The sequence below is a fragment of the Thermobia domestica genome, chromosome 15, assembly GCF_964235325.1.
Source record: "Thermobia domestica chromosome 15, izTheDome1.hap1.1, whole genome shotgun sequence".
In the NCBI taxonomy this organism is placed as follows: domain Eukaryota; kingdom Metazoa; phylum Arthropoda; class Insecta; order Zygentoma; family Lepismatidae; genus Thermobia; species Thermobia domestica.
Window position 1 is genome coordinate 16,258,177 of NC_137468.1, and position 26,396 is coordinate 16,284,572.

Sequence of the window (26,396 nt, forward strand, 5' to 3'; positions counted from 1 at the left end):
GGTAATCGACATGAAAGTCCCCATAGTGCATGTAGGTCACATTGTAAGTGGAAATAGGAAATATTATAGGCGGTATTGCTGGTCAGGTACGAATCAGACAGGATTATTACCACCACAAACCGAATCATGAAAGAGCACACGAACATGCCAGGGAACAATACAAACAAGTTAGACTGAAAAAATTCTCCTCGATTTTCTTCCATCTTTTCCTCTATGGTAGTATGAAGAACACAACTTTCTTCTCAAAATGTGGCCAATGCAGTTGATCTTTCTACGAATGATGCTGGCTAAAAGTATACTCTTCTCTCCTATCCAATTTAAAACATCTTCGTTTGATACTTTCTCTCTGTGACCATTTTAACTTTTGCATCTTTCTCCAACACCACACTTCGAAGGTTATCTGAAACTTTCTTCTCTAACTTTGATATATGTGCGCTGATTTTAAAGATTCTTTTTTTTTGTTTGAAAGAACATACTTTCCCGGTAGTTCCAGATAAATTTCATCACAATGTAAGGATAGTCTTTGGAGCTAAACTATGAACTACCTCAACGGATGTTGTGTGAAAACTGTAATTAACCGACTTTAATATGCGTGTGTTTACGCATCACTTAGACACAGATGCGCCGATTTTGATTATTTTTTTGTTTTTGTTTGAAAGAGTTAATTTTCTTAAGCCTTTGATGTGAGGGGTCCCGGGTTCGATTCCCGATGGGGACACTAGGTCGAAAAAGTAAAAGCTTTTTCAGCCTAGCCACATCCCGAGTGAGGTTTTACTGAGTTTTCCTCATTGACACTAGCCAAATGCCGGGATGGTATCTAATATAATGGTCCCAGGCTGGTTCCTCCCTTATCCTATCCTTTCTTTCTTCCTATTTCTCGGATAGTGTGATCGCCGAGGGAAGTCTTCCCTCATATGTAACGGGCTAAACAAGTTTAAAAAGAGGGAACCTTATCTTCTTCCATTATCTTAGTATGAACGAATCGGTGACTCATAGGTCAGTTAACAGATCAAATCGGTCGCTCATAGGACAGTTAACAGTCCCTATCGCACATAAGACTGTCCCAAGTAGGACGACACCTATCCTGCACACATTTTCCGGTTGTATTTAACACCTTCCGCAAACAAAAAGCGAATCATAGTCCTCATTTCCGTCTTGGTGCAGATCGGCAATGGAGCTGCCATAGTGGCGGACTTACAATCAGACACACTAGACCTAGGGGCGCAGTCTATGAGGGGCGGCAGCCAGAAGATTTTTTTTTCTTTTTTTTTGCCGGTAAATTATAGTAATATTGACACAGTTGGTCAATGTAACCCTCAATTTAATTTCGTTGGGAGGGTTTATTTTATAAAATTCATAAATAGGCTATAGCCTTTAATATAATAGGGAGCCTTTAATATAATAGCCTTCTTCTGATATGAAAGCAAGGCGTAAACGTTTAATGTAAGAATATACTTTCATAATACCTTAACAGTTTTGCTTTGGTAGTAAAAATATTAAACAATATTATATGTTTCGACAGTGGCGTATTTACGATTTTGTTTCGGAGGGGGGCTTTGCCTGAAAATGTGAAAATTCAGCAAGATGTTTCATATACTTTACTATAGTAAGTAAGATTTCGGGGGGGGGCTTAAGCCCGGAAGCCCCCCTAAATACGCCACTGTGTTTCGCATACAAAGAATAATAATGATAATTTTTTACACTATTTCTATCATTATAAACTAGTATATCAAAAAAAGAAAAATATGAGTTTAAGTGAATTTCCCCAGTTTGTGTTTTTTTTTTTTAAAAAAAGTATTACTTCTTATGTGCAATAAATAAAACAATAAATAAGCTGTTTTATTTTGAATCTTTTTTACCAACGAATGAGAAAGTAAAGGCATGAATATTTTCATAATATATTGCGTTAAAATATTGTACAAAATATAGACTAAGCAAATGTTAATCGAAATTTGCCAAGAACGGTATTGCGTCCAGCGATTAATTTATTCATATTCTCTCTTGTCTAAATGGCAAAACTTTTTTTTTTTTCATCTCAAAACGTATTAACAAAAACTCAAAACAATTTATTTCACTATACCTTTCTTGGACAAAGGTATGAATGAAAGCGTGTCAATGACGGAAAATTAAAAGTCGTCTATTATGTTGAGATGTTTCCTATATTCGCCAAACACAAAGGGGCGGCCGGACGAATTGTGCCTAGGGGCAGCGGCATAGATAAGTTAATTCCTGAGCTGCCATGTTTGAAGCCACATTGCCACGTTAAATGAATCTTGTAGCTGTCATAAAAAAAAAAAAAAAAAGTTTCAACCCGATCTTTCTATTTACTCTTTACATGTTACAACTTCTTGAAGGCAAGAAAGGTATCTCCACCCATGCAGCACTGTACTCTAGTGGACACACAGTGAACCTCCTCATTAAAAACGTGTATTTTGGCGCACTTCCCTTCCCTGTCCAAAAGAATCCGTTGTTTCGGAAGCGGCGAAACTCGTTTTTCTTTTATGTCAGAGGGAGGGCGATAGCAGGTAGCAAGCAAGACGTCCCAAAAAGTTGCGCATCGTACAACTCCTCGCAAGATGGAAAAAATGTTTTATGACTCTTTCAAGACTATGTGTACACGGTGAAATATGGTAGGATTTCAAGATTTTTTTTTTTTTTTTAATGACAGCTACAAGTCCTTCTAACGTGACAATGTGGCTTAACAGTCTGCTTGCTACACTCCAACGACTAACGCGGGAATAAGAGTGACCTGTTGCATAGAAATGTTGCAAACGACACTAATTCAGCGCTGGATACTAGCAGTGTTACTAAGCCCTAGTGCGAGAAATTGAAAGTCCCTTTATTTTTTTAATTCTCCTCATATGACATAAGTAATTAAAACAATCATTTGTTTTTGTTTACTAGTAAAGTTCCATTCTTTTCATTTTCATGTTTATTTGTATATTCCTTCTTTATTGTCGTATCCAAGGAATTCTCATTTATCATCATGGCAGTCAGCAAATAATAAGAAAATAGATGTGTTTCGGTGCCTATTTATAAACAAATATAAGGTAAATAAATTATAAGTGATATTTTGTATTGGTATGATAACTTAAAGTTCCCTAAACATGAAACCATCAAGAAAAACTTTTCATATGGCACTAAGAGTGGTACAAGTCATGAGGGATCTTAATAGAAAATGTACCGCGAAGGAACTCTCGAGATATCTACAAGAAGTTTGTCCCGAAAGAGAGATCAAAAAGGGACTACTGAGAGCTATCCAAATTGGTTTCGTCTGTACCAGCACTGTTACCAGCACTGTTATGTTGAAAGCCACCAGCACCATTGCAGTCATCAACATAATGATGCAGAAAACCACCACCATCATTGCAGTCATCAATATCATGAACTAGAAAGCGAGCAATTCCATTGCAAACATCTATGTGACCTTTCTACAGAAAGTATTGAAAATCATTGTAAATGTGACCATCATCATCATCTCCAAAACAACCATCAGAGTTGTTCTCAGGGTATTAACGTAGATCAGGGAGAGAGCAAACACGAAAGCAGCTTGAGAAACATCGCTGCAAAGCAAGATTGTCGTCGAGGTCAGAAGAAGGGAAAGCAGTCTCTGAAAACTTTATTAGTTCCAGTAGTCTCAGGAAGTACCAGAAATACGCGTAAACGAAGGTCCAGAAGGCGGCCAAGACGACGCCGAATGGCCAATATTAAGAATTCCAGGAAAAAGAAGGCTGCTGAACTAAAATAAGGTTCATTGACGTTATTTAGAAAGAGTATGTTCTTCATACAACACCAACCACTTTAATTTGACAGAATTAAGATATCAAATCAATATCCTTATTTTCCTTGTTTTTTTTTATATTATTCCAAATGGAAGTTTCACAGAACTTTTTAGAATAATAATTGTATTACGCGTAGTAGCCATATCTTCAATATACTGCATGGGAGAAACAGTATAAGTAGAAATTGGCCAAAATGAGGTAAGTCAAAATTGGAGATCTATTTGTCATGCCCCACCTCCGGTTAACATGGTATTAGTCAATTCTAAACGTGAGTTGAATAATCATTTCTTGGTATAAGTGATTCATACTTATGCTTGGTAAAATAAACAATCGTCTCCTGAAAACCTGGGTTTTTGACTTATACTGTTTTTCCTGCGCAGTCAATATATATATATATATATAGATATATATATATATATATATATATATATATATATATATATATATATATATATATATATATATATATATATATATATAGAGAGAGAGAGATAGATAGATAGATAGATAGATATAGATAGATAGATAGATATATCATAGGAATCCTGCTGCTATTAATGGCAGATCACATTTGCAACTGAAAGCTTCCATCCTCCACGGTCTTCTGTTAACTTTTTTTGTCTTCACGTACGATTTTTCTGTTTTGATATCGTCCATTAATTGTAGTCTCCTTCGCTCCCTCCCTCTCTTTCCTGCCACCATACCCCCTATCATGTCCCTCATGATACAGTTTCTTCTTAAGATGGGTTGCCACGTTAGAAGAACTTGTAGCTGTCATAAAAAAAAATCTTGAAACCCTACCATATTTCACCGTGTACACATACTCTTGAAAGGGTCATAAAACATTTTTTCAATATTGCAAGGAGCCGAACAGTGTCCAACTTTCTGGGACGTCTTGCTTGCTACCTGCTATCACCTTCCTGCTGACATAAAGGAAAAAACAGTTTCGCCGCTTCCGAAACAACGGATTCTTTTTGACTGGGAGGGGGAGTGCGCGAAAATACACGTTTTTAATGAGGAGGTTAATTGTTTGTCCACTAGACTGCAGTGCTGCATGCATGGTGATAATCTTTCTTGTTTACAAGAAGTTGTAAAATCTAAACAGTAGATAGGGAGATCGGGTAGCAAGGTCTTTTTTTATGACAGCGACAAGATTCATGTAAAGTGGAAACGTAGTCTTAGCCAATGTCCCAACCAGTTTCTCTTCCTCTTCTTAATAATATCTAAAATTGTTCTTTCCTTCTTCACCATTTCTAACATTGTATCATTCATTTTCTGCTCGATGAATACTACAATAGTTCACTATATAAGTTACGGTTAAATTGTAAACAATTGTAGTATTTATCTGAAAAAGAGTTTAAAATGCTATTACGTTTTACGTTATTTTCCAACAAACCAGAAGAACGTGTTTGTAAAATGACTTAAAAAATGGAAACGAAAACGTCCCACCATTATGCTCTTGACGCTGAGGGAAGCGGATGATTAAGGCAAGTGAATTATGATGAAAAAATTGGTGGAATGAGAATGCAGAAGGAAACGGGAATACAGCGAGAAAACTCACGGATACGATGTTGTCCACCACAAACTTACTTGACCGGGAATTGAACCAGGGATCCCACACACTAGAGGTAAGCACTCTACCACTGAGCAACCATGTCCCCCAAAAGGTAATCAAAAAAAGAAGAGAAAAATCAGATGGATTTTTTTTAAAAAAGTTCAATTATTTCGTAAGTTATTCTATGTTATTTATAAACAAAATTTAACTGTAACACGACTAATGTGGAAATGGGAACAAGTAAGCAGTGATTCTTTCAGGAATACATTCGGTGTGTATGTGGAAAGTTAAATTGATATTGCCAATATACGAAAATACTGGTAATTGCAGCCCCAGTGCGGCCCCCTCATATTTTGATTTTGTCCCCCTAGATAAACTTTTCTGCAAGAAAACCTGGTCGTTAGGATACGGACAGCGATGAATTAACATATCTGAATATATTTTTGCCTCTAGGTCAGTACTATTCAACTTTTTTTTTTCTCGCGTACCCCTAGACACAGTTCGCCATCCAATTATGTACCCCTGAAGCTGTTTAAAAGAAATTAAATCGAAATTAACTTATAGATGTTCTGTTGATTAAAAAGGAGGCAAATAGAGACCCAACAAAAGGACAATCAGTGTGCCAATCAAAAGACTATTTACAGGGGAATAAAGTTCACATCCGCAAAAATTAACATGAAAAAATTCAAAACATATATGAGATACCCAGTTCTACTGAGAAGGATTTTCCCCTCATCCTCCCTGATAATTCGTACACTGTGGACAATGTAAAAATTCAAAAATTAAAAGTAACTTTAGAATTTAATGAGATGATTGAGCTTGTTTTCAGGACGCCAACTCATCGATTCTTGGTCGAATCTTTGAGAGTGCGAGAATCAGAGCTGATTCTGAATTCAAGCAATTTCCGTGCTTCGTTTTTATTGATTTTAATGCAGAAAAACCCTGTTCACACAAATATATGAATGGAAATGGACTCTTTTCGAGCATAAATACAAAAGTCACAAATTAATAAGTTATCGAATTTCATTTGCAGTAAATTGTCAACAGGCATTTCCAGCAGTTCCCAGAAGCAGCATTACGTACCCTCAGAAACATCTTCGCGTACCCCTAGGGGTACGCGTACCCCCGGTTGAATAGCACTGCTCTAGATTATTTAATTCAAATATTTTGCACTGAGAAAAATCCGTATCCGGGCAACGGTATATTGCACAAATATACGGATTCCATATGTTTACAACGGAAGTCTGTACGGAGCATACGTCATCCATATGCTACGTACTGTACGTCCATCTGTATATGAGATACTTATCACATATATATAGTTTTTTCTTTCCTACAGAAAATACGTATAAATGAAACACTTATATGGAAACAATTATAAAACATACGTATTCAGTCATGCGTTTGCTGCACATTGTTACAAATAATCGTACCTAAAGTCCAAAAATACACGATTTACGCATGTAACATACATTTTACGTACGCCACGTACCTTTTTTTTCTATGTAAATTTACCTACGCCAAATCCCTATCTTCCATGAAACCTCCGAGAAATGAATCCTGAAATAACCTTTAAAAATGTGAAGATAATATCTTTTATTTCTTTTTACATAATAAATGAGTTCACTCTCAGGAGATCAGAGCTTAAAATTTTGGGATATTATTAATATTTCATAACTGGTACATCACTAGTTAAAACTGAAAAACCTTCAAGCTTACAGCTGTCAGTTTACTTTATTTATTTATTTATTTATTTATCTTTGTAAGGAAATATAGAACTCTTTCCTCACTGCATTTCCCGCATTGCAGCGCAGCCAGGTCTTTATATAAGCTTATTAAGAAATTTTTGTATTCGGATTTCGTAAGGTATCGGAATCCGGGATATGATTAAGGGAATCTCATTTGAAGAAAGATAAGTTGAACCAACTTAAATACTACAACAGAAGTCGAAACAAAGAAAAGCAAAACCAGTTTACCTTGACACAAAGAATTGACTTTATTGCTATTCACGCAATTGTGTTGGTTATTCAAAACGCCCGAAAACATGAACGATCTGGTACCATAGTCGTCTTCTTGGAAATGTAATTCAGGGCAACAGTTACAATCAGCGATTATCATTACTGTTTCATTCATTATTTCTGTTAATAAGAAATTTTAAGACATATTCGTACCTGTATGTTAAATCATCATCGCATCACTTATTTCATTTATATATACAGGGTGTTTCAAAACAACACCGACAACGTTTGGGAGGTGATTTCTGACACCAAGATAAGACAAAAAGCATAGACTAACCTGTGTGCACAAACGCTTCCTTTCAGAGTTATAGGCTGCCGAAAACATGAAAAATTGAACTTTAAAGGTTCATAGCTCCAAAACTATAGGATCTACCGTAGTCGAGGCAAGACTTTACTTAGGAACTAATATGTACCCTATCGAAATATCCATGTTTCATAATCTTGCGGTACTTCCGCAACAATTTTATAGAGGTAGTTGGTGAGTACTTCAATTTATAATCCCGTAACCAAACTCCCTCTATAAAAAATTGTTGCGTGAGTGCCTTAGGATTCTGAAACATGGATTTTTGGATGGGGCACATATTAGTTCCTAAGTAAAGTCTTGACCCGACTAGAGTAGGTCCCATAGTTTTGTAGCCATGGGCCTTTAAAGTTCATATTTTCTTGTCTTCGGCAGACTATAACTCCAAAATAAACCATTTGTGAAGCACCCAGGTTGGTCTATACTTTTTGTCTTAACTTGGTGTCAGGAATCACCTCGTTGTCGGTGTTGTTTTGAAACACCCTGTATATACATAAAATCTACACACACACACACACACACACACACACCTGTGGTATGAAAATATAATAATGAATATATAACAGCAAAGGGTTAAACATATAGCCTGAACTATCCTCCACAGAAAAGTACCGTTGAACTTAGTCTCCAAGATTTTGAACACATTTGCGCCGTAGTCAAATCCAGACTTCAAAACCATTTTGGAAAATTTAGAGGAGTACTTCTTGACTCGTGATTTTAAAGCGGTTTTAACTTCATCCAAATCATTGACTCTGAAATCACGTAGGTTTTATTTCCTAGATCCAAACATGTAAAAATCAGAATTGGTCAAAACAGGGCTGTAGGGTGGGTGAGGCACTACTGACCAATCCATTTTTGTAACAGCCTAAGTTGTGAAAAATAACATGTATTTCGTGTGCATTGTCATGATGAATTTTGATGAAATAAACGTCTCTTAGTGGTCTCTTCTTTCTTATTGCCTTCTTAAGTTTACAAAGTGTGGTTACATAGGTTTCGCTTTCAATTGTGGTATGATGTTTCAGAAAATCATGAATAACACTCTGTGTGACACCAGAAACGGGAAAATCGTGAAAAAACCGTTAGATTGTTCGAAAAAAAATCGAAATTTTTGCGCTCCTGTGGCCCAGGCCTGGGTTCACATAGGGATTTAATTTTTTAAAAAGAATACATTATGTACATAATACGTATGCAAAATTTCAATCTTGTATCTTGAAAAAAAGGGCGGAAAAAATTGTTGAAATTATAAAAAATTACTGCGTCATTACCATTTGGCTTTAGAGTCATGGTTCAAACGCCATTTTCTTCAGTACAACAGGCCCTTTCTAACGGTACCACTCACATGTCCGTATCATGCACCTGAATGGGAAAAATCATGAAAGAACAGAATTTTTTCTGAAGAAAATCACCCCCTCGGAACATTTGCGCCCCTCGGTCCCGGCCCTGATTTCACGTAGGGATCTCAAAATAATAATAATAATAATAATAATAATAATAATAAATACTCAAAGGTACACACAATCCGTATGCAACTATTCAAGTTATCTTGAAAACTAAAGGCGTGAAAAAGTTTTGAAATTTGCCTTAAGAAAAAAAAATCACTCTCCTTCGCCCCCACTTGGAGCCGCCAAGTTGAAGATTCGGTTCCAAAACGCATCTAGGGTGTTCTTTGGTCTATCCTTGACTTGACCAATAAAAAGAACCCAGCTTAAATACCTCTTATAGAACCTAAATAAGCGGTCAAAGACGATACTACGCCATGGTATAAAAATACACCATAAATCCTAAAAGGGTTATGTAGACAACTTTCTTTTGCATGATACCACATCGCAGTTTGCGACACAAAATTATACATATGCGATATAAACAAATATTGCACTGCAAAATGCGATACACTTTTCATCATAATTTACTATACAAGTGAACTATTGAAAAAAATAGTACTACAGTGTTTTCCTTTCAAGATAGAAAGGTTCTCTTTCGATTCTACATATAATAGTAAATGTTCAGTTATAAATATTTCCTCGTTCAGAAACACAACATTTCTTTACTTTATTTTAGATTTTCAATAATACAAACAAATCCACTATGGACTACATAATACATTACTGGAGACTGGTCATATAATTAACGACAAAGATACATTGTGTACTTTGACTATTTCATCTAGAAATTAAGCACGTTAATGAGATTTAGAAACAAGACCCACCTTACGTTTTAGAAACAAGATAATTAGTAAAATCATGGGATTTAAGCAGTACCCCTCTTTTCTCCCCTTCTATCTTTTTCACAGGTGTTTCAAGTTGTGGTAAGGACCTGGGGTATTGTTGTTACGTAGCATTGGTCTGTAAATATTCTTTTTGCCAAACCCTGTTGCTCTCCATTGAAAATGGAGAAAGAAAAATAATGTTCGGTTTAGAACTTTTAGAAAAATGAAAAAATGAAGTTAATCTCGGTAGCGTCTGAATACAATATCAGTTAGGAATGTGAAATTAACTTACGGTGTCTTTATTGTAAAAGAGTGACTGCACTTTGTAGACTGCAAAATTCTAATTGTTCGTTCCGTGACGGCGTTATGGATTCCGTACTTAGGAAACTTGATATGGACGCATTCAAAACCAGCTATCAAATTAAGCAATCTATAACACTTAAAAATAAGTATATTTTAAAAAATCTGACATCTTTTTGCGTTACTTTCCATTTTTATTGTTATTTCTGATATATAAAAATGTTTTTATTATAATTTTCTATCTACATAAAAGAGTAAAATATAATAATAATAATTATTATAATTTCCTATATTGACAAAACTGAGATACAAACTTACAAATTTGTTTAACAATTTTGCGATGCAAAATCAAAACAAAAACAAAAAAACTGATATACCGTTATATACTACGACGAGCTGTCAAAAGTTCCCAGAATGCTGTAGTTCTGGCATTTGTGATGTAACCACAATAAATCTACAACACACAGGCCCGAAACCAGCCATAGACGTTTGGGAAGGGGGCATGGATATGTTAGGGTGGACAAGTCATTAAAAATTCTCTTACAAATATCTAAATTGTGTTTTTCGTATTAATAATAGTATTTTGCTTTGATGTCTGGAGGGGCCACGAAAAATTTAGGGGGTCAGGCCCCCTTTGGTTGCGGGCCTGACAACACAGTTTTCTTTTTAGGTTATTATGAATTACGAACGTGACATGGTGAACAAGTCATAACAGACAGTGTACGAGTAGTGTAGCTGAGCGGAAGAGCGTGTGGTAACCAGTTGGCGTAACGTTGAAGTTCGAGCAACGAGCAAACATCAAGTTCACGTACAAACAGGCCCGTATTTAGGTATATGCTATTCTGTGCTCGAGCAGGGCGGCAGAATTTAGGGGGCGGCAAAATTTTGGATTTTTTTTTAAATTCACAATAAAGTAATATTTAAAACTAGAGACCCACAGTCCGGCGCAAACGCGAGAAAATATGCTAATGTGTTTAATTCTCTCTAATTACACTAGTTACTAATTAACTAGCTTACCTGATTATTTTTTAAAAGTCATCCTCTCCCATCCCCACCCCTAGGGGTGAGGATAAACTTCAACATCATGAAAACTGATACTGTAAAACTCAGAAAAATAAACACACTGCTAAACAAGACTGCACTTATTTAATAAAAACACATTTACACGTGACGTTTCGATCTTCTAGCCAAGATCCTCATCAGACGTACACTCTCCAGTTTTTGATGATGATATTCTTTCAGGGAGATTGTTACAAAACTTTGCCCAGCTTTTCCGTTTTATTTATTTATTTATTTACTAGCAGCGTTCACCCCGCTTCGCTGCGGTCACCCCGGAACGCAATAAACTTTGTTACTTAGATAATTTTTACTTTTTCGCTTTCAAGTGATTTATAGCGCCTGTTAGTTATGTTAACCCGCCGAGTCACAGGGTCATGCGGGTTGCATATAAATACGTTTATTTTTATACCTATGATGAACTAATAACAAAGGATTTCTACGTATGGACACCTGAATGATCAATTATCTCAAGACACTGGTAATTGAAAATTAAAGTGATATGATAAAAATCATCTAGGGTCCACATCCTAACAACCCCCCAAAAATGAAAGAAATCGGTTCAGCCGTATTAGCGTGATGAGCGGACAAAGGATTTTTTGTACGTATTGACACCTGATTGGTCAATTATCTCAAGACACTGGTAATTGAAAATTAAAGTGATATGATAAAAACCATCTAGGGTCCAAATCCTAACAACCCCCCAAAAATGAAAGAAATCGGTTCAGCCGTATTAGCGTGATGAGCGGACAAAGGATTTTGTGCGTTCTCTTTTATATATATAGACTAGCAGCGTTCACCCCGCTTCGCTGCGGTCACCCCGGAACGCAATAAACTTTGTTACTTAGATAATTTTTACTTTTTCGCTTTCAAGTGATATGATAAAAACCATAGAAGATTGCACTAATGTTAACATTATATCGCCTGTCATTTATGTTAACCCGCCCCGCTTCGCTGCGGTCACCCCAACCCGCCCCGCTTCGCTGCGGTCATCCCGGAACGCAATAAACTTTGTTACTTAGATAATTTTTACTTTTTCGCTTTCAAGTGATTTATAGCGCCTGTCAGTTATGTTAACCCGCCGAGTCACAGGGTCATGCGGGTTGCATATAAATACGTTTATTTTTATACCTATGATGAACTAATAACAAAGGATTTGTACGTATGGACACCTGAATGGTCAATTATCTCAAGACACTGGTAATTGAAAATTAAAGTGATATGATAAAAAACATCTAGGGTCCACATCCTAACAACCCCCCAAAAATGAAAGAAATCGGTTCAGCCGTATTAGCGTGATGAGCGGACAAAGGATTTTTTGTACGTATTGACACCTGATTGGTCAATTATCTCAAGACACTGGTAATTGAAAATTAAAGTGATATGATAAAAACCATCTAGGGTCCAAATCCTAACAACCCCCCAAAAATGAAAGAAATCGGTTCAGCCGTATTAGCGTGATGAGCGGACAAAGGATTTTGTGCGTTCTCTTTTATATATATAGATTTATTTTTGATTTTTGTTTTAGAATGAGCTTTAATGGATTGGTATTCTTTTTAAAAACCTGACTTTTTATTTTTGACATGTTTAAAACTTTGCTGACATGTATTAATACATTCTTAACATCCAGAACTCCACCAAACCAATTTATTTCGTCTGACTATTTTATTTTTCCAGATTTTTCTGGTCCTCTGTACTCGTTAGTTAATTTCGATATTGTGCTTTTAATCAATTTAAGATGTTTAAAATACTATTATTTTTATAGGTATTACATTTTGATGTAAAAATTATATCAGCAAAATAATTTTTATATTTAGCCCAATTAAAATGGGCAGAAGTAAGTTCCAGTTTTGATTGAATTAATGGTTGAGTTAAAGTCATTTAATGCGTTTTGAAAATTATTGGAAAGCGATCGCTGCCACAGGATTCAAAAAAATTATTCTTTTCTGTTTCTATATAGAGATGTATTTTTATTAATGTTCAAGCCAGGAACAATATTTCTATTTAACGAGACCTTCCTAAGAGATTCGTCAAGAAAAAGATAAGAAAATTAAACCAATACTTTAATTAAGTTAGAGCTAGATGTATTATTCCCAGTGGTTCTTTCAGAAATAATGTTCCTGGGGGCAGGGCTGTGCCGTGGGGGTGGGGGCGAACGGGGCGACGGCCCCGGGCGCCGAAGTAAGGGGGGCGAAAAATTTCATTTCATTTCAAAGATGAGGCCTACCAATCGAACTCAACATAATGATATTATTAAGTGTAAATCCTGGTCAAGATTGTAATAGTGGGCAACGCAAGGCCCCGGAAAAAATGGCCCCGCATTTACTGGTTGAAGCTCATACTACTCCTTACTGAATACATACGTAAATTACTCTGTTATTTATTTTGAGTGTGTGAGATTGGTATATTTAAAAATTTCGATTAAGACCGAACTTATTTGGATTCCCTCCGCCATTGTTAAAATGCAAGCAAATAATGTTCAAATAGTTTTAAAAAATAGTTTAAATATTAAAACAATTATAACACTTCACATTATATAGTACACAATACTTTCCAGACAGCCAGGTTAGACTGGGTCCTTAACTGCAGAATAGCAAAACAGCCACCAGCAAGGGGGGGGCAAGGTGGGGTCCTCGCCTCCCTAGAGGAAATTGTACTTCAGAATATCGAAAATTCAATAGAATTTTTACATTAGTTACAGCAAAATTTGAAACTATTTATGAAACGTCGCTTATACTTGGCCAACTTGGAAACCACAACATGGGCGCCCTTGGCCACCAGCGAAACTGATCACTTACACATCATTATGATAGTTCGAAACTCTACTTGTAATATGTCTTTGTTGATATTGAAAGGTTTATTAGACTGGCTTGTTGTATTGCTTATTCATCATTCCCAGAGAAAGAGAGTCAACCATTGCTCCAACAAAGGACTCTGAGTTGAGAAGACCCTACAGAACTAACTGGGGAACCATATATACAAGGTGGGCATAAAGTCTTGCCCTGATTACAAAAATTTATTACAGAAGAACCGTTTGACATAATAATGTAAATACTGGTCAGTTGTATAGGTTAGTATTACAAGTTTTTCTTTAAGATCACGTATGTTAGACCACTTCAACGTGTACCCCCCTTGGTAGCTCGGAGAATGTCTAAGCGGTATTCCAGTTCCCGCCAGGTGTTTTGTAACATGTCTTCTGTTACAGTACCCACAACTGCTTGTATCCTCGCCTTCAGTTCCTCGACGTCAGCAATAGGTGTGGCACAGACTCTGTCCTTGATACAGCACCATAAAAAAAAAAGTCTAGTGCAGTAATGTCTGGGGAACGGGGTGGCCAGGGTGTTGGACCATGCCATTTCGCCAACTAACCCGCGCGCGCCAAGTAACGTACTGCGTCACTCTTGGGTAGCACTAGTGCCATCTATTGGTCTTTAAAAAAACTTGTAATACTAACTCATTTAACGGACCTGAATTTACATTATTCTGTCGAACGGTTATTCTGTAATAAATTTCTTCCGCGCGCATCCAGAACTTTATGTTGAGGGTTCCGAATTTTGGGAGGGGTTCACCAGTTGTGTAGATAGTATTGAATTTGTATTATTGTACACTCAATAAAACGATAAGTAATTTTAAAGTAGTGCCACCTATATTCTTAGCAAAAGTAATAAAACTAAATTGTTTTTATAAGGGAAAAAAGTGTACAGATGTTAAAGATCAAATTTTTAAGATAAATCAACCATTCTTCTTCTAGAGAAATCATATTTTTTTTAAGAAAGTGTAGAAATATCGGTCGAATTACGAAGTTTGGTGGGAGGGAGGTCCGGACCCGGTAGACCACCCCTGTAGGTGCGCCTCTGCTACATATATATCTATTCAAGGGGCCCATTATTATTGGCTTCTGGCAATGGGATCGAGCTTCAGCTGTTACATTTTCAAAATAACTTCCTGACTGAGGGCTTCTTGCACCAGGACCCCGAAGAGATTTCTTACGATACTGATCCAAATGCGTAATTTTCGAGAAAGTCCAGAGAAAAGATTTTTTAAAAAGAAAACCTAAAAGCTGATCCTGCACAATTACTATATCAGCTATTAAGATGAAATTTATGAACGCACAAATTTTACATTATGACACTAGGAAGATCACAGTATACAGTGTGATTTAATGAGATATAATCGACAATTATGAATAAGTCTTAAACTTCAACGTATATTTACGTATAAATATTGCTCAAAGGCAAGGCATATATTAATTAATAGAACACATCAACATGAACACAACAAGGACAAATTCTCATGAGTAGTTTTCGAGAAAATAAAAGAAAAACGCATTTTAATGTCGCTAAAAGGTATATATAGATTTGCTAAGAATAATTCTAGACTGAGTAGACCGGAGAAACAGTATATGTCAAAGAACGCAGGTTTTCAGGAGGCGATATTTTTATTTTACCAAGCGTAAGTATGAATCACTTATACTAACAGTACCAAGACGCAATTATTCAACTCACGTTTACAATTGACTTGTACTAAGTTAACTGGAGGTGGAACATGACACATAGATCTCCAATTTTGACTTTTCTAATTTTGGCCAATTTCTGACATACTGTTTTTCCCGCAGAGTCTAGAATTATAGTTCATATTCTTATGCAATAAATTGCTTATTTTTATGAATCTATATATTAAAATGCTAAGTTTATATGTTTGTGGCCAATTCTTTTGACATGATATCTCGGAAACCACAAGCTCTAGAAAGATGGCGTTTTCACTGGTCGACTGCAAATGTTGTGTAGATTGTTTAGTTCTAATTGAATATTTTTTTTAAAAAAAAAACTATGTTATTTATTTATTACATTTTTAAGGGTACACTGGAAGTATTGAAATTTTGAAAAGTAAAGCATCATATCCTTCGAGTTATACATCCCCAACCGGCGTTAGTTTCATGGCCAAATGATAATGAAAAACGAAGGATAACCATTTCTCCAGTTTAAGATGAATCTTTATTGTTTGGAGTGTTTTGACCAATGAACACCATATATATATATATATCACTAATATCATAATTAATTGTGTGTGTAATGTATTTGCTTATTACATACTGCATGAGAGAAGAAAGAAAACACTGATCATACATAAATTAGAAACTCCAACCGGAAGTAGGCTCAAATCTTACAACGGTGCGATATATTGAAAAAAAAAATCCCCTTTATGGTACCCCTTGCCGATTTTTATCAAGACGTCTTTCACTTGTGTTTGTAAAGGAATATTTACAGATGTTGTGAGGAATGACAAGGAGATCCATACTCATATGTGAGTGATGCGCTGTGTAGAGAGAGCACAAGTTCAGCTAGTTTTATGTATGTACAGTATATATATACTGTGTAGTAGCAAATTGTGACACACATACTACTAACAATAATAACAATAGTTCTAACAGTGATACACACACATACACCTAACAGAGACCCATGTATTACTTGTAATAATAATAATAATAATAATAATAATAATAATAATAATAATAATAATAATAATAATAATAATAATAATAATAATAATAATAAAACCTCGCATAGCTTATTAACTAGGTGACAGTATTATTGAACCACTTACCAAATTTTGCTGCATTGCCAAAAGTTCCGAGCAATGGAGATGGGCCCGGAATAGCCACAGAACCACTGAGCCCAGCCATAGTGGCCAAAGAATCGGTCGACGAAGAACCTCCAGTCATGGAATTCAACAAACCATTGATGGAATAACCACCACTGACGTTGCTGATAGTCCTTGGAGCTCGCAAAGCTCCTAATTCAGGAACATCCGTCGGTTTTATTTCCATATTTTCTTTTTTCTTTGAAGCAAGTCAAAGTATTCGGGGAAAATTTGTGGTAATCGTTAATTTACGAAAATATTAATACTAACTTTAATAATAAACTTTCAATGCACTTTTTAAAAAAAATAAAGAAAAATGTCTTTTGTTAACGTAATTTTGTAATTAGATTTAGCAATGGAAGAAGACACAAAGGGACAAATTACCTACTGTATTCTAATATAGAAGGGAGAAAACTATAGTGACGGGACGGTGTTGCAAAATACGATCAATTAGTGGTGAAACACGTAGGTCGTTTTCTATCATTCTCCTCGAAATTTTCCTCCAAGTTTGCCCTCGTCAGGAATATGCGCATGCTCTCTCCCTGTGAACACAAGTACAGAAACATTGAGAAGATGAAGCCACCCAAATGCCCACCCCGCTCCGAGTCCAAGCACGGCGGAACCGTCCTCAAGTTGGTGCGATTTCTGTTATTCTCTTCTACCCTCACCCTCTCCCTTAAATTTGCTCCCCCGCTCTCGTGCCTTCTCTTGTATATTAAAAAAAAAAAGCTTTCGTTTCCATGTATTCTAAATATTTCTTTTTTATTATTTTATTTAAACTCATACAAGTTATTCGAACAAAAATATTCTTCCAAAGGGAAAGAAACAGAAAAAGTTTTATAATTTCTTTTACAGATTGATATTTTGTAATAATTGTATTACATCAGTTTCTTACAAGGAAAAGTTTAAAAATAAAGTCAGTAATGTAACACACTTGATTATAATATGCAAAAGAGTTTTACGTCCCACTGCTACGCCGGTTAGGCCAAAGGAGACGGTCATGATGAGAAATGAATGAATGGGTGGAATTAACAAAGTGGGAGGAAACGGGAGATCCCCAAAAACACCCACGAGCACGGTGTTTGTCCACCACAAAGTCCACACGATGCGAGCAGGGATCGAACCAGGGACTCCAAGCACCGGAGGTGAACACTCTACCACTGAACCACCGCGCCCCCGAAGTATATTTACTCTAATGCAGGCACGAAATTTATATTGGGGTGGGTCTAACCTTTGGGAGGGGAATCCAATACAACAAGCCACTACATCTATGTAGTATTGAACGTGTATTATTCTGCACCCGATAAGTTACTTGTAAAATAATCCCACCTATATTTTCAGAAAAAAAATATTTAATTTGATTTTGAGTTTAATGTCCCGTTCAGCAGCGAGGCTATATGAGACGTAGAACTACAGTTTAACGTGGGATCCGAACCACATGAGTTCCCAACGGAATCGGACCCGTATCTCCCACTCCAAAGGTAGAAACATGATAAAATTAGATTGTTTCTATAAGAGAAAAAGTGCTTATGAAGTGGAAGATCAAATGTTCATACTACATCAATCATTTCCCTGTTAAACAATATTAATTTTATTAAGAAAGTGTACAAATGAATGTCGACTTAGGAAATTTTGGGACGTCAGGACCCGTTGGACAGGGGCGTACGCAGGGGGTGGGTCCTGGGGGTCCGGACCCTCCCGACATCCCGATTTTTTTTGTAAATGTAGTCTATTTTAGGGGCAATTTTAGAAATTTTCATATAATTTAGCCTCAAATTGTATTTGGACTCCCCGAAACGCTTTAGACCCCTCCCGAAATAAATTCCTGCGTACGCCCCTGCCACTGGACTCCCCTGGGTGCGCCCCTCGTCTACTAGAAATATCAAAGAAGAAGAAGAAGAAGAAGCAGGAGAACAATAAAAAATGAAATGAAATCTTTGAGTTTTAGGTCCGACGATTATGCCGGTTAGGCTAAAGGAGACGGTGATGAGAAATGAATGAAATGGTGGAATGAACAAAGTGGGAGGAAACGAGAAAACCCTGAGAAAACCCACGCACACGTGTTTGTCCACCACGAAGTTCACTTGGTGCGAGCTGCGATCGAACCATGGACCGCATGCACCAGAGGTGAACGCTCTATCACTGAGCCACCAGAACAAGAAAAAGAGGCGGAATATTTTATAATAGTGGCGTACACAGAAGTTGATCAAAGGAGCTGCAAGCTTTCAACTTTACATAATTTGGCATGTATATGTATAGGGTAGAAAGGGGAATTGGGAGGTATGTTTGTTTCAACCATTTCTTCCTCACAGGTTATAGATGTTTTTTCTAGTTTTTAAAAACTAATTTTATATTGCAGGTTTTGGTGCACCTACTATGGTAGTGGTAGACTTTCAGCATCTTTACTTTTGATACTGCAACATCTTTATTGTTGTTGCTCTGATTTCCATCCAATTACCCCCAAGGGGTTAATTGGGTGCAAAACGATTAAAATCATTACCGGTGCACATAAATCCATGAGGGTGATTGGGTGTAACTGAAGAAAGCCCAAGCTTTCATTTGATGTATATAACTTGTATTCCACTTAAAAAAAAAACTAATAGTTTTACGTAGCCTACAAAAAAATATATACCTTTGTTTACGCAAAATAAGCAGTAACTTATTTCTAAATCATAAAGCTATTTGAATGCCCTTTCAAGAATTTCACTTATTATTTATAGCATAATATATTGTCCTGTGAATTTAATCCAAAATGTATCACATGCGAAAAAAAATATAAGCCGTCAAAACTTTGGCCGAAAACGTAAAAAAATTAGAAAAACAAGAGAACAGGCCCTGATATTCAAACAAGCATAGGAGAATGTAATAAGACTAACGCCAAATAACTATAAATTATTACAATAGAACATGTGTTGGAACTCTGGATTAATAAGCAGGTCCTATTTACAGCATCAGCACTATTGGTATACGAAACGGCCACTGGAGGCCTAAGTTGAATAAAATAGCTTAATAAGCATAATGCACTATGAAGCAAAAGTGTACACCACAAAAGACAAAGATAACACAGCATTTAAATGAATTCTAACCAAAAAATGTTCACTTAATGCTTTCCGCCCATTTATCCCTACATCATGCGCCCAGTTACTACCTGGGGGTAATTAGGAGGTACAAATTTTAACAAAATTTTAACTGCCTTGCAGTCAGGATTCAAGATTGCTGCTCTTCCTAGCACCATCCTTATGATGTTTTTAAGCAGAAGTAAAAAAAAAAAAATCTGGCTCAAAACATTAACAGATGCGCCATTTACTGTCACTCAAATCAATACACACACAAACCTGAAACTCGGTTTCAAATATGTCATTTCTCAATTAAATCAATTTTTTGTGTGTGTGTCATTATTACACCGTCTCAAAATTAATCAAAGCTTTTTTCTTATCAACATCTACCCATCCAATATTTGAGTGTAATTAAATTCCATAAAAATATATTGAAATACAAAATATACATTTTAAAAAAGTTTTCCGCCCAATTACCCCCGCCACCCAATTCCGCCCTTCTACCCTACTGTGTATATAGTAAATGTTTATTTTTACATAATATCTTGCTTAAGCTGGGTTAAAACCCAGATACTTCCGTTGCGTGCACTATTTCGTAATGATTTTTCTTCGGATGTTGGTTGTCAGTCGTTATTAGTTTTCAACTTGCCTAATGTGGAAGAACACGAGAAACGGTTATCTAAATACTATATTAGATGTGCGCAGTTATAAGATTTTTTGGACAAGGTACACACAACTTTAAGTACAAGACTTGAGTATGGTTGAGACTCTATGTAAAGCTTCTTAAAAGTCGAGAAAACCTCTAATTTCTTATATTTTTGTTCGTTAAGAGTCTTATACATATGTATTACATGCAATGAAATATTTAAGTTTTACGTCCCACGGTTATGCCGGGTAAGCTAAAGGAGACGGTGATGATGAGAGATGAGTGAAATGGTGGAATGAAGAAAGTTGGAGGAAATGGGAGAACCCCGAGAAAACACACGAGCACGGTGTTTGTCCACCAGAAAGTCTACACGGAGCGAGCTGGGATCGAACCAGGGACCCCAAGCACCAGAGGTGAACGCTCTACCACTGAGACACCGCGCCCCCCTACAAAATTCAAGTAGCAGTGTTATCTGTACCCTGTGTAAAAGAGTTTGGTTAGAATATGGAAAGTACCTGACTGATATGCAACCACCTTCACTTTAGATACAATTGGGTTGCATATTATCACGCATCATTGATTAAAAGGACATTCATCTCTTGTCCATGTGACTTGCTTTTTCCTGGTGCACTTCAGTACACGATGGATGTTGTCGCCAATCAATGCTGGCATTTCGACTATATAAACTGTGGATAGAATATACTCTTGGTAATAAACAACATTGGTTTTGGCAGTTTTTTTCGCCTGATGAATTTTGAACTTCCCTCTAACAAGCATTAGTAACTTTCGGGAAACTTTCTTTGGATCTACACGCAAAGTTACGCTGGTCCTTTCATAAACATCTCTGTAGCTGATGGTCCCAAATGAAATTAGAGAGACTCCGAGATATGGACATCTTGTTATAATAATTACAACCTCAAATTTCCCCCTTCCTGGATGAATTTCCAGAAATCCTTCTTACGTCTTAAATTATATTGTAATCTTCTGTGTAGTTTTGTCTCATATAAGGAAGAGACACATTAATAAAAAGACCGTCCGGAATCGAACTCCCAGTACCAGTTTTATTATAAAATCCACTATAAAGTATTTGTACAAAATACTATACAATCTGATCTCTATTTCAAAAGGTAAGTAAAAGGTAGTCTTTGACCGAGTGGTCGCAGACAGGATCCCCGTAGAGTCCCGAAGCAGACTAAGTGGCTGTGATTAGGATTCCCAGTCAGAGGCCCGAAGCAGGCAAAGCCAGGAGAAAGGAAAGGCGTAGTCCCGAAGCAGACTAGAGGCCCTGGGGTAGGTTACTCCTAAAGTCCCGAAGCAGACTAGAGGAGGGTCACCAGAAATCTGGTCCTGAGCTGGATTCTTCTGTCCAATTTATAGTATCCCTGGGTGGCGGTGGCGCTGCTGCCTCAATTTCGTCTTCTGCTCCGTGGGAGGGGCTAAACGTCGTCTGCAGGTGATTGTAGGTCCCCCTGGTGGAAGTTCCTCTTTATGAAGCACGAGGTGGTGTTTATAAACACTTGATGCGTGGATTTGTTTGTAAACAACTTCACATGGGATATTACAATATGTAGTGTGAAAATTTTAAGTTTCTAGCTTAAGAAGCTTGGTCTGGAGATTCTGAGATATGGAGATCTGATAATAGTAATAGTGTTTCTCATACTTTTTTTCTACTTACGCCCTTTTCTTTTACTTTTTTTCACATACAAAAGGACAGGATTTTACCCTAAACATGAACCGTATGATAATTTACTTGGTAACGTTACTCTTCAGACACTTGAACAAGTTCTTTTGCTTACACAGACTTTTGCACAACAAAATAGATTGCACAGACATAATTGCAAAGACAATGACAGGTTCCATCCCTCAAGACACGCAAGCGCAATAGTAGGTTGTTCTATTGCAGAAAGACACATACAAATGCACTATGTACGTCACATACATGAGAATTTATGCTACATACAATAACATTAGTAAGGGTTATAAAGATGTAGATATATTTAATTGTTCTCAAAAGTCGTTCAAAAAACTAATACTGACAAAAAAGGATCACGCAGTGGCTACTCTGAGATCCGAACGAGAAAATTGTGTTTGCATTTGATATGTTATAACTAGATGAATCCCAAAGTTATACGTGCGGAATATCGTGAGTTACAACATATTTTGTAATGTAAAAGCTACAAAGCTGACAGAAAAGTTTGAACCGAGTCATTTTTTCGGAAACGGTTGGGTAAATGGAAAACTCGGACTACACGTATCCCATCATTTTCAAGGACACACTTTTTCGGATAAAAAAAGTTTGCCCCAATGTCCTCGCAGGGTCCAAGACGGGATCCAACTCAAAATTTTCAAATGGCAAGGGGTTTTAAGTAGCACATCGTTTGAAAGCTGTTGTAAAATGAAAGAAAATGCAGCAAGTTTCGACTCTCTACGACAACCCTGTGCAAAATGGCGGTGGGTCAAAATGTAAACAAAAACTTAATTGAAAAGCCCATGGTCACCCCTATAAATCGGAAACGGTGAGAAGAATGTGAAAATTGAGTGTGAACGGTGAGGGAGTGTGGCATTATTTTCAAAGTACAACAATTTAAGTTAATACGTCTTGTCCCAGGGTTCCAGGTAGTGTCCAACTAAAAAGTTTCAAATGGCAAGAGGAGTTAAGTAGCTCATCGTTTGCAAGATATTGTTAAATGAAAGTAGATGGAGCAAGTCTCGACTTTTTACGACAACCCTGTCCAAAATTGCGGCGGGTCACGACAACCCTGTGGGGACCCTGGGATAAGATGTACTAACTTAAATCATTGTACTTTGAAAATAACGTCACACTTCCTTTCCTATTTTCACATTTGTCTCACCGTTTCCGATTTATATGGGTGACCATGGACTTTCAAATTAAGTTTTTGTTTACATTTTGACCCGTCACCATTTTGCACAGGGTTGTTGTAGAGAGTCAAGACTTGCTGCATTTTCTTTCATTTTACAACTGATTTCAAATGATGTACCACTTAACCCCCCTTGCCATTTGAAAATTTTGAGTTGGACCCCGTCTTGGACCCTGCGAGGACCCTGGGGCAAACTTTTTTTTACCCCAAAAAGTTTGTCGTTGAAAATGATGGGATACGTGTTGTCCGAGTTTTCCACTTACCTAACTGTTTCCGAACAAATGACTCGGTTCAAACTATTCTGCCAGGTAATTTTTTTATATTTTATTTTATTTTTTATTTATTTATTTATTTATTTATTTATTTATTTAGTTTTTACATTACAAAATTATGTTGTAACTCACATTCCGCCCGGTGGCACGTATAACTTTGGGATTCGTCTAGTTATAACATATCAAATGCAAACACAATTGTCTTGTTCGGATCTCAGCGGAGCCATTGCGTGACCCTTCCTTGTGAGTATTTTTGTAAAAAAAAATCAAAAACAAATGAAATCCTTGAGTTTAACGACCCACAGTTATGCCTGTTATCCTAAGGCAGACGATGATTAAAAGAAGTGAATGATAAGGGACGAATTGGTGGAATGAGAAAGTGGGAGCACCCCAAGAAATCCCACGAGCATCATGTTGTTTACCATTACCACAATCTTACTTGGAAGAGGATCGAACCAGAGATCCCACCAGGGGCGGATCCAGGACCTAGTCCTGGGAGAATTGTAATACTGCTACTTAGAACTACTTTTAAGAGCTCCAAACTCTAGGAGGGATTTTATTTATATATAAAATAAGAAAGTTTTGTCTTCTGGGGGGGCTAACGCCCCGATCGCCCCCCTGGATCCCACGTACCAGAGGTAAGCGCTCTACTACTGAGCTACCGTGCCCTTTTTCTACATTCAAATATCAGTATCGTTGTAATTTAATATTTTGTATTCAAGTATTAATATTATTACAATTTAACATTATGTTTCTAAGTAACAAATGTATAGATACTGTAATCGGGCAGTAACGACTGTTGTATCGATAAATACATAAATACATTTAGGTCAAATATTATAAAGCGGTTAAATATGTATCTAATTATTTCAAATTAAGAACCTAAAAACAAAATTGTATATATATATATATATATATATATATATATATATATATATATATATATATATATATATATATATATATATATATATAACCTTAAGAGAACCCAAAATATAGACATCTTTCCTTTATCATCGAGGTCAAATTTCAAATGTATGTAATTTTCAGAAGTTCCAAGATATGGATATTTTACTATAATAATTGCCACACCTATTCCTCCCTTCTTCGTAAAATTTTCAAAAATCTTTCCTTAGTGGTACTTTACGTCAAAAATCCTATGCACTGACCAAATTTATAGTTTCTACGTTAAAGGGTTTTATCTGGGTTTTTTTCAGTCAAAATTTCTTCTTATATATATATATATATATATATATATATATATATATATATATATATATATATATATATATATATATATATATATATATATAAATTTAATTATATTCTTGTAGCTCTGGTTGGGGATTTAAATGAGATTCTAGAGCAGTAGCAGTGGGATTTACTAAATATGACGCGAATAAGTAAACATAACTACAGAGTTAATAGGGATGCACGCGAGACGCAAGAAGTCTCGTCTCGTCTCGCATTTGCGAGACGAGAGTGAAGTTATATGCGAGACGAGAGTGAAGGTTTTATGCGAGACGAGAGACGAGACGCTAGACGAGACTCGGTTAAGTCTCGCACGAGAAGTCTCGCGAGACTTCTCGCAGTCTCGCAACATTTATGAATTACATTTAATTGTATATTTAGTGATTTTACATTTATTGAGTTTTCTAAGTTAAGCGTTAATGCCTCCAGGAACAAAAAAGTGATTGGGGCACTAGACATTTTATGAGATTTATTATTATTCAAGGTTGATTTTCAGAATTAAAGCCTTCTTTAGTTTCTAAAAAAGAAATGCTTTGTAAATTGGAAATTTATTACAGCATCGATTTAGGACTTTATTTTGCGACACAAACACATACACGCGGGCGCGCGCCAATACATGAACTTTGTTTTTGGTCTGAAAAGCAAATAAGACTCGCTATTGCTGCGAAATGTGATATTTCTGTTGTTTCTGTCTTTTTCACATTACTACTAGCGATTAATGTTGGGGGATGGCGGGGAAGTCCCCGGCCCGGCTCGCAGAAATAACATGATATTTTTACATGGAATAAGTATTTTCTTTCTATATATTTATCAAAAACATCCCCCTCTAGTTCGGAAGGTTTGGTAGGATGGCCCTATAGGTTTGGTTGGAGATGGTAGGAATGGCCCTATATCTGTCAGTAATTTTATTTTCTAGATCTGGCAACGCTATATAAGTTGAAAGCGAAAGTTGATAAAATGTGATAATGCAACATTGCTACAAGCGCGAACGAACGGAAAGAATTGGGTCGTATTGTGTTGTGAGGAGTTCTTTTGTTGTCTATAAGCGCTTTTGGTGGTATAAAAACATCTTTATAATGGAAAATCACCCTTCAAGGAAACGACCAAAATGTGTAAATGTAAATGTTGATAGTGGCGACGATGTTTTAGAAGAACCAAATATTGCTGGAGACCTCTAAGCTGGAAAACAATGTTGGATCCAGCAACAATTTACGCTGGTTTAGCTGTAAATTATGCTATTAATTTGACGAAAATTAATGGCCCAGCAATCAAATTCCAGCACAACTTTTCTTTTAATTTGGAGCGGACGGGCAACAATTTCGGATACCATGTTGAACTCTAGGTTCCGTCTCCTTAGGATGTTATGAACATTCATCCCATGGAAAGCAATGGCAAACCACCATGGACTCACCTTGCCAAGGGACTTTTAGG

General features: G+C 36.4%; 1 protein-coding gene across 1 annotated transcript in view; it reads right to left on the reverse strand.

The window, feature by feature from the left end:
* The window catches only part of LOC145672094 (retinal homeobox protein Rx1-like), an 80,467-nt gene extending 62,942 nt beyond the window's left edge, over nt 1–17,525 (reverse strand). The window contains exon 1 of the mRNA XM_081741356.1: nt 16,826–17,525. Coding sequence (XP_081597482.1) covers nt 16,826–17,048 — 223 coding nt within the window. The 5' untranslated portion in view covers nt 17,049–17,525. The remainder of the gene's footprint in view (nt 1–16,825) is intronic.
* Between the last annotated feature and the right edge of the window lie 8,871 nt (nt 17,526–26,396).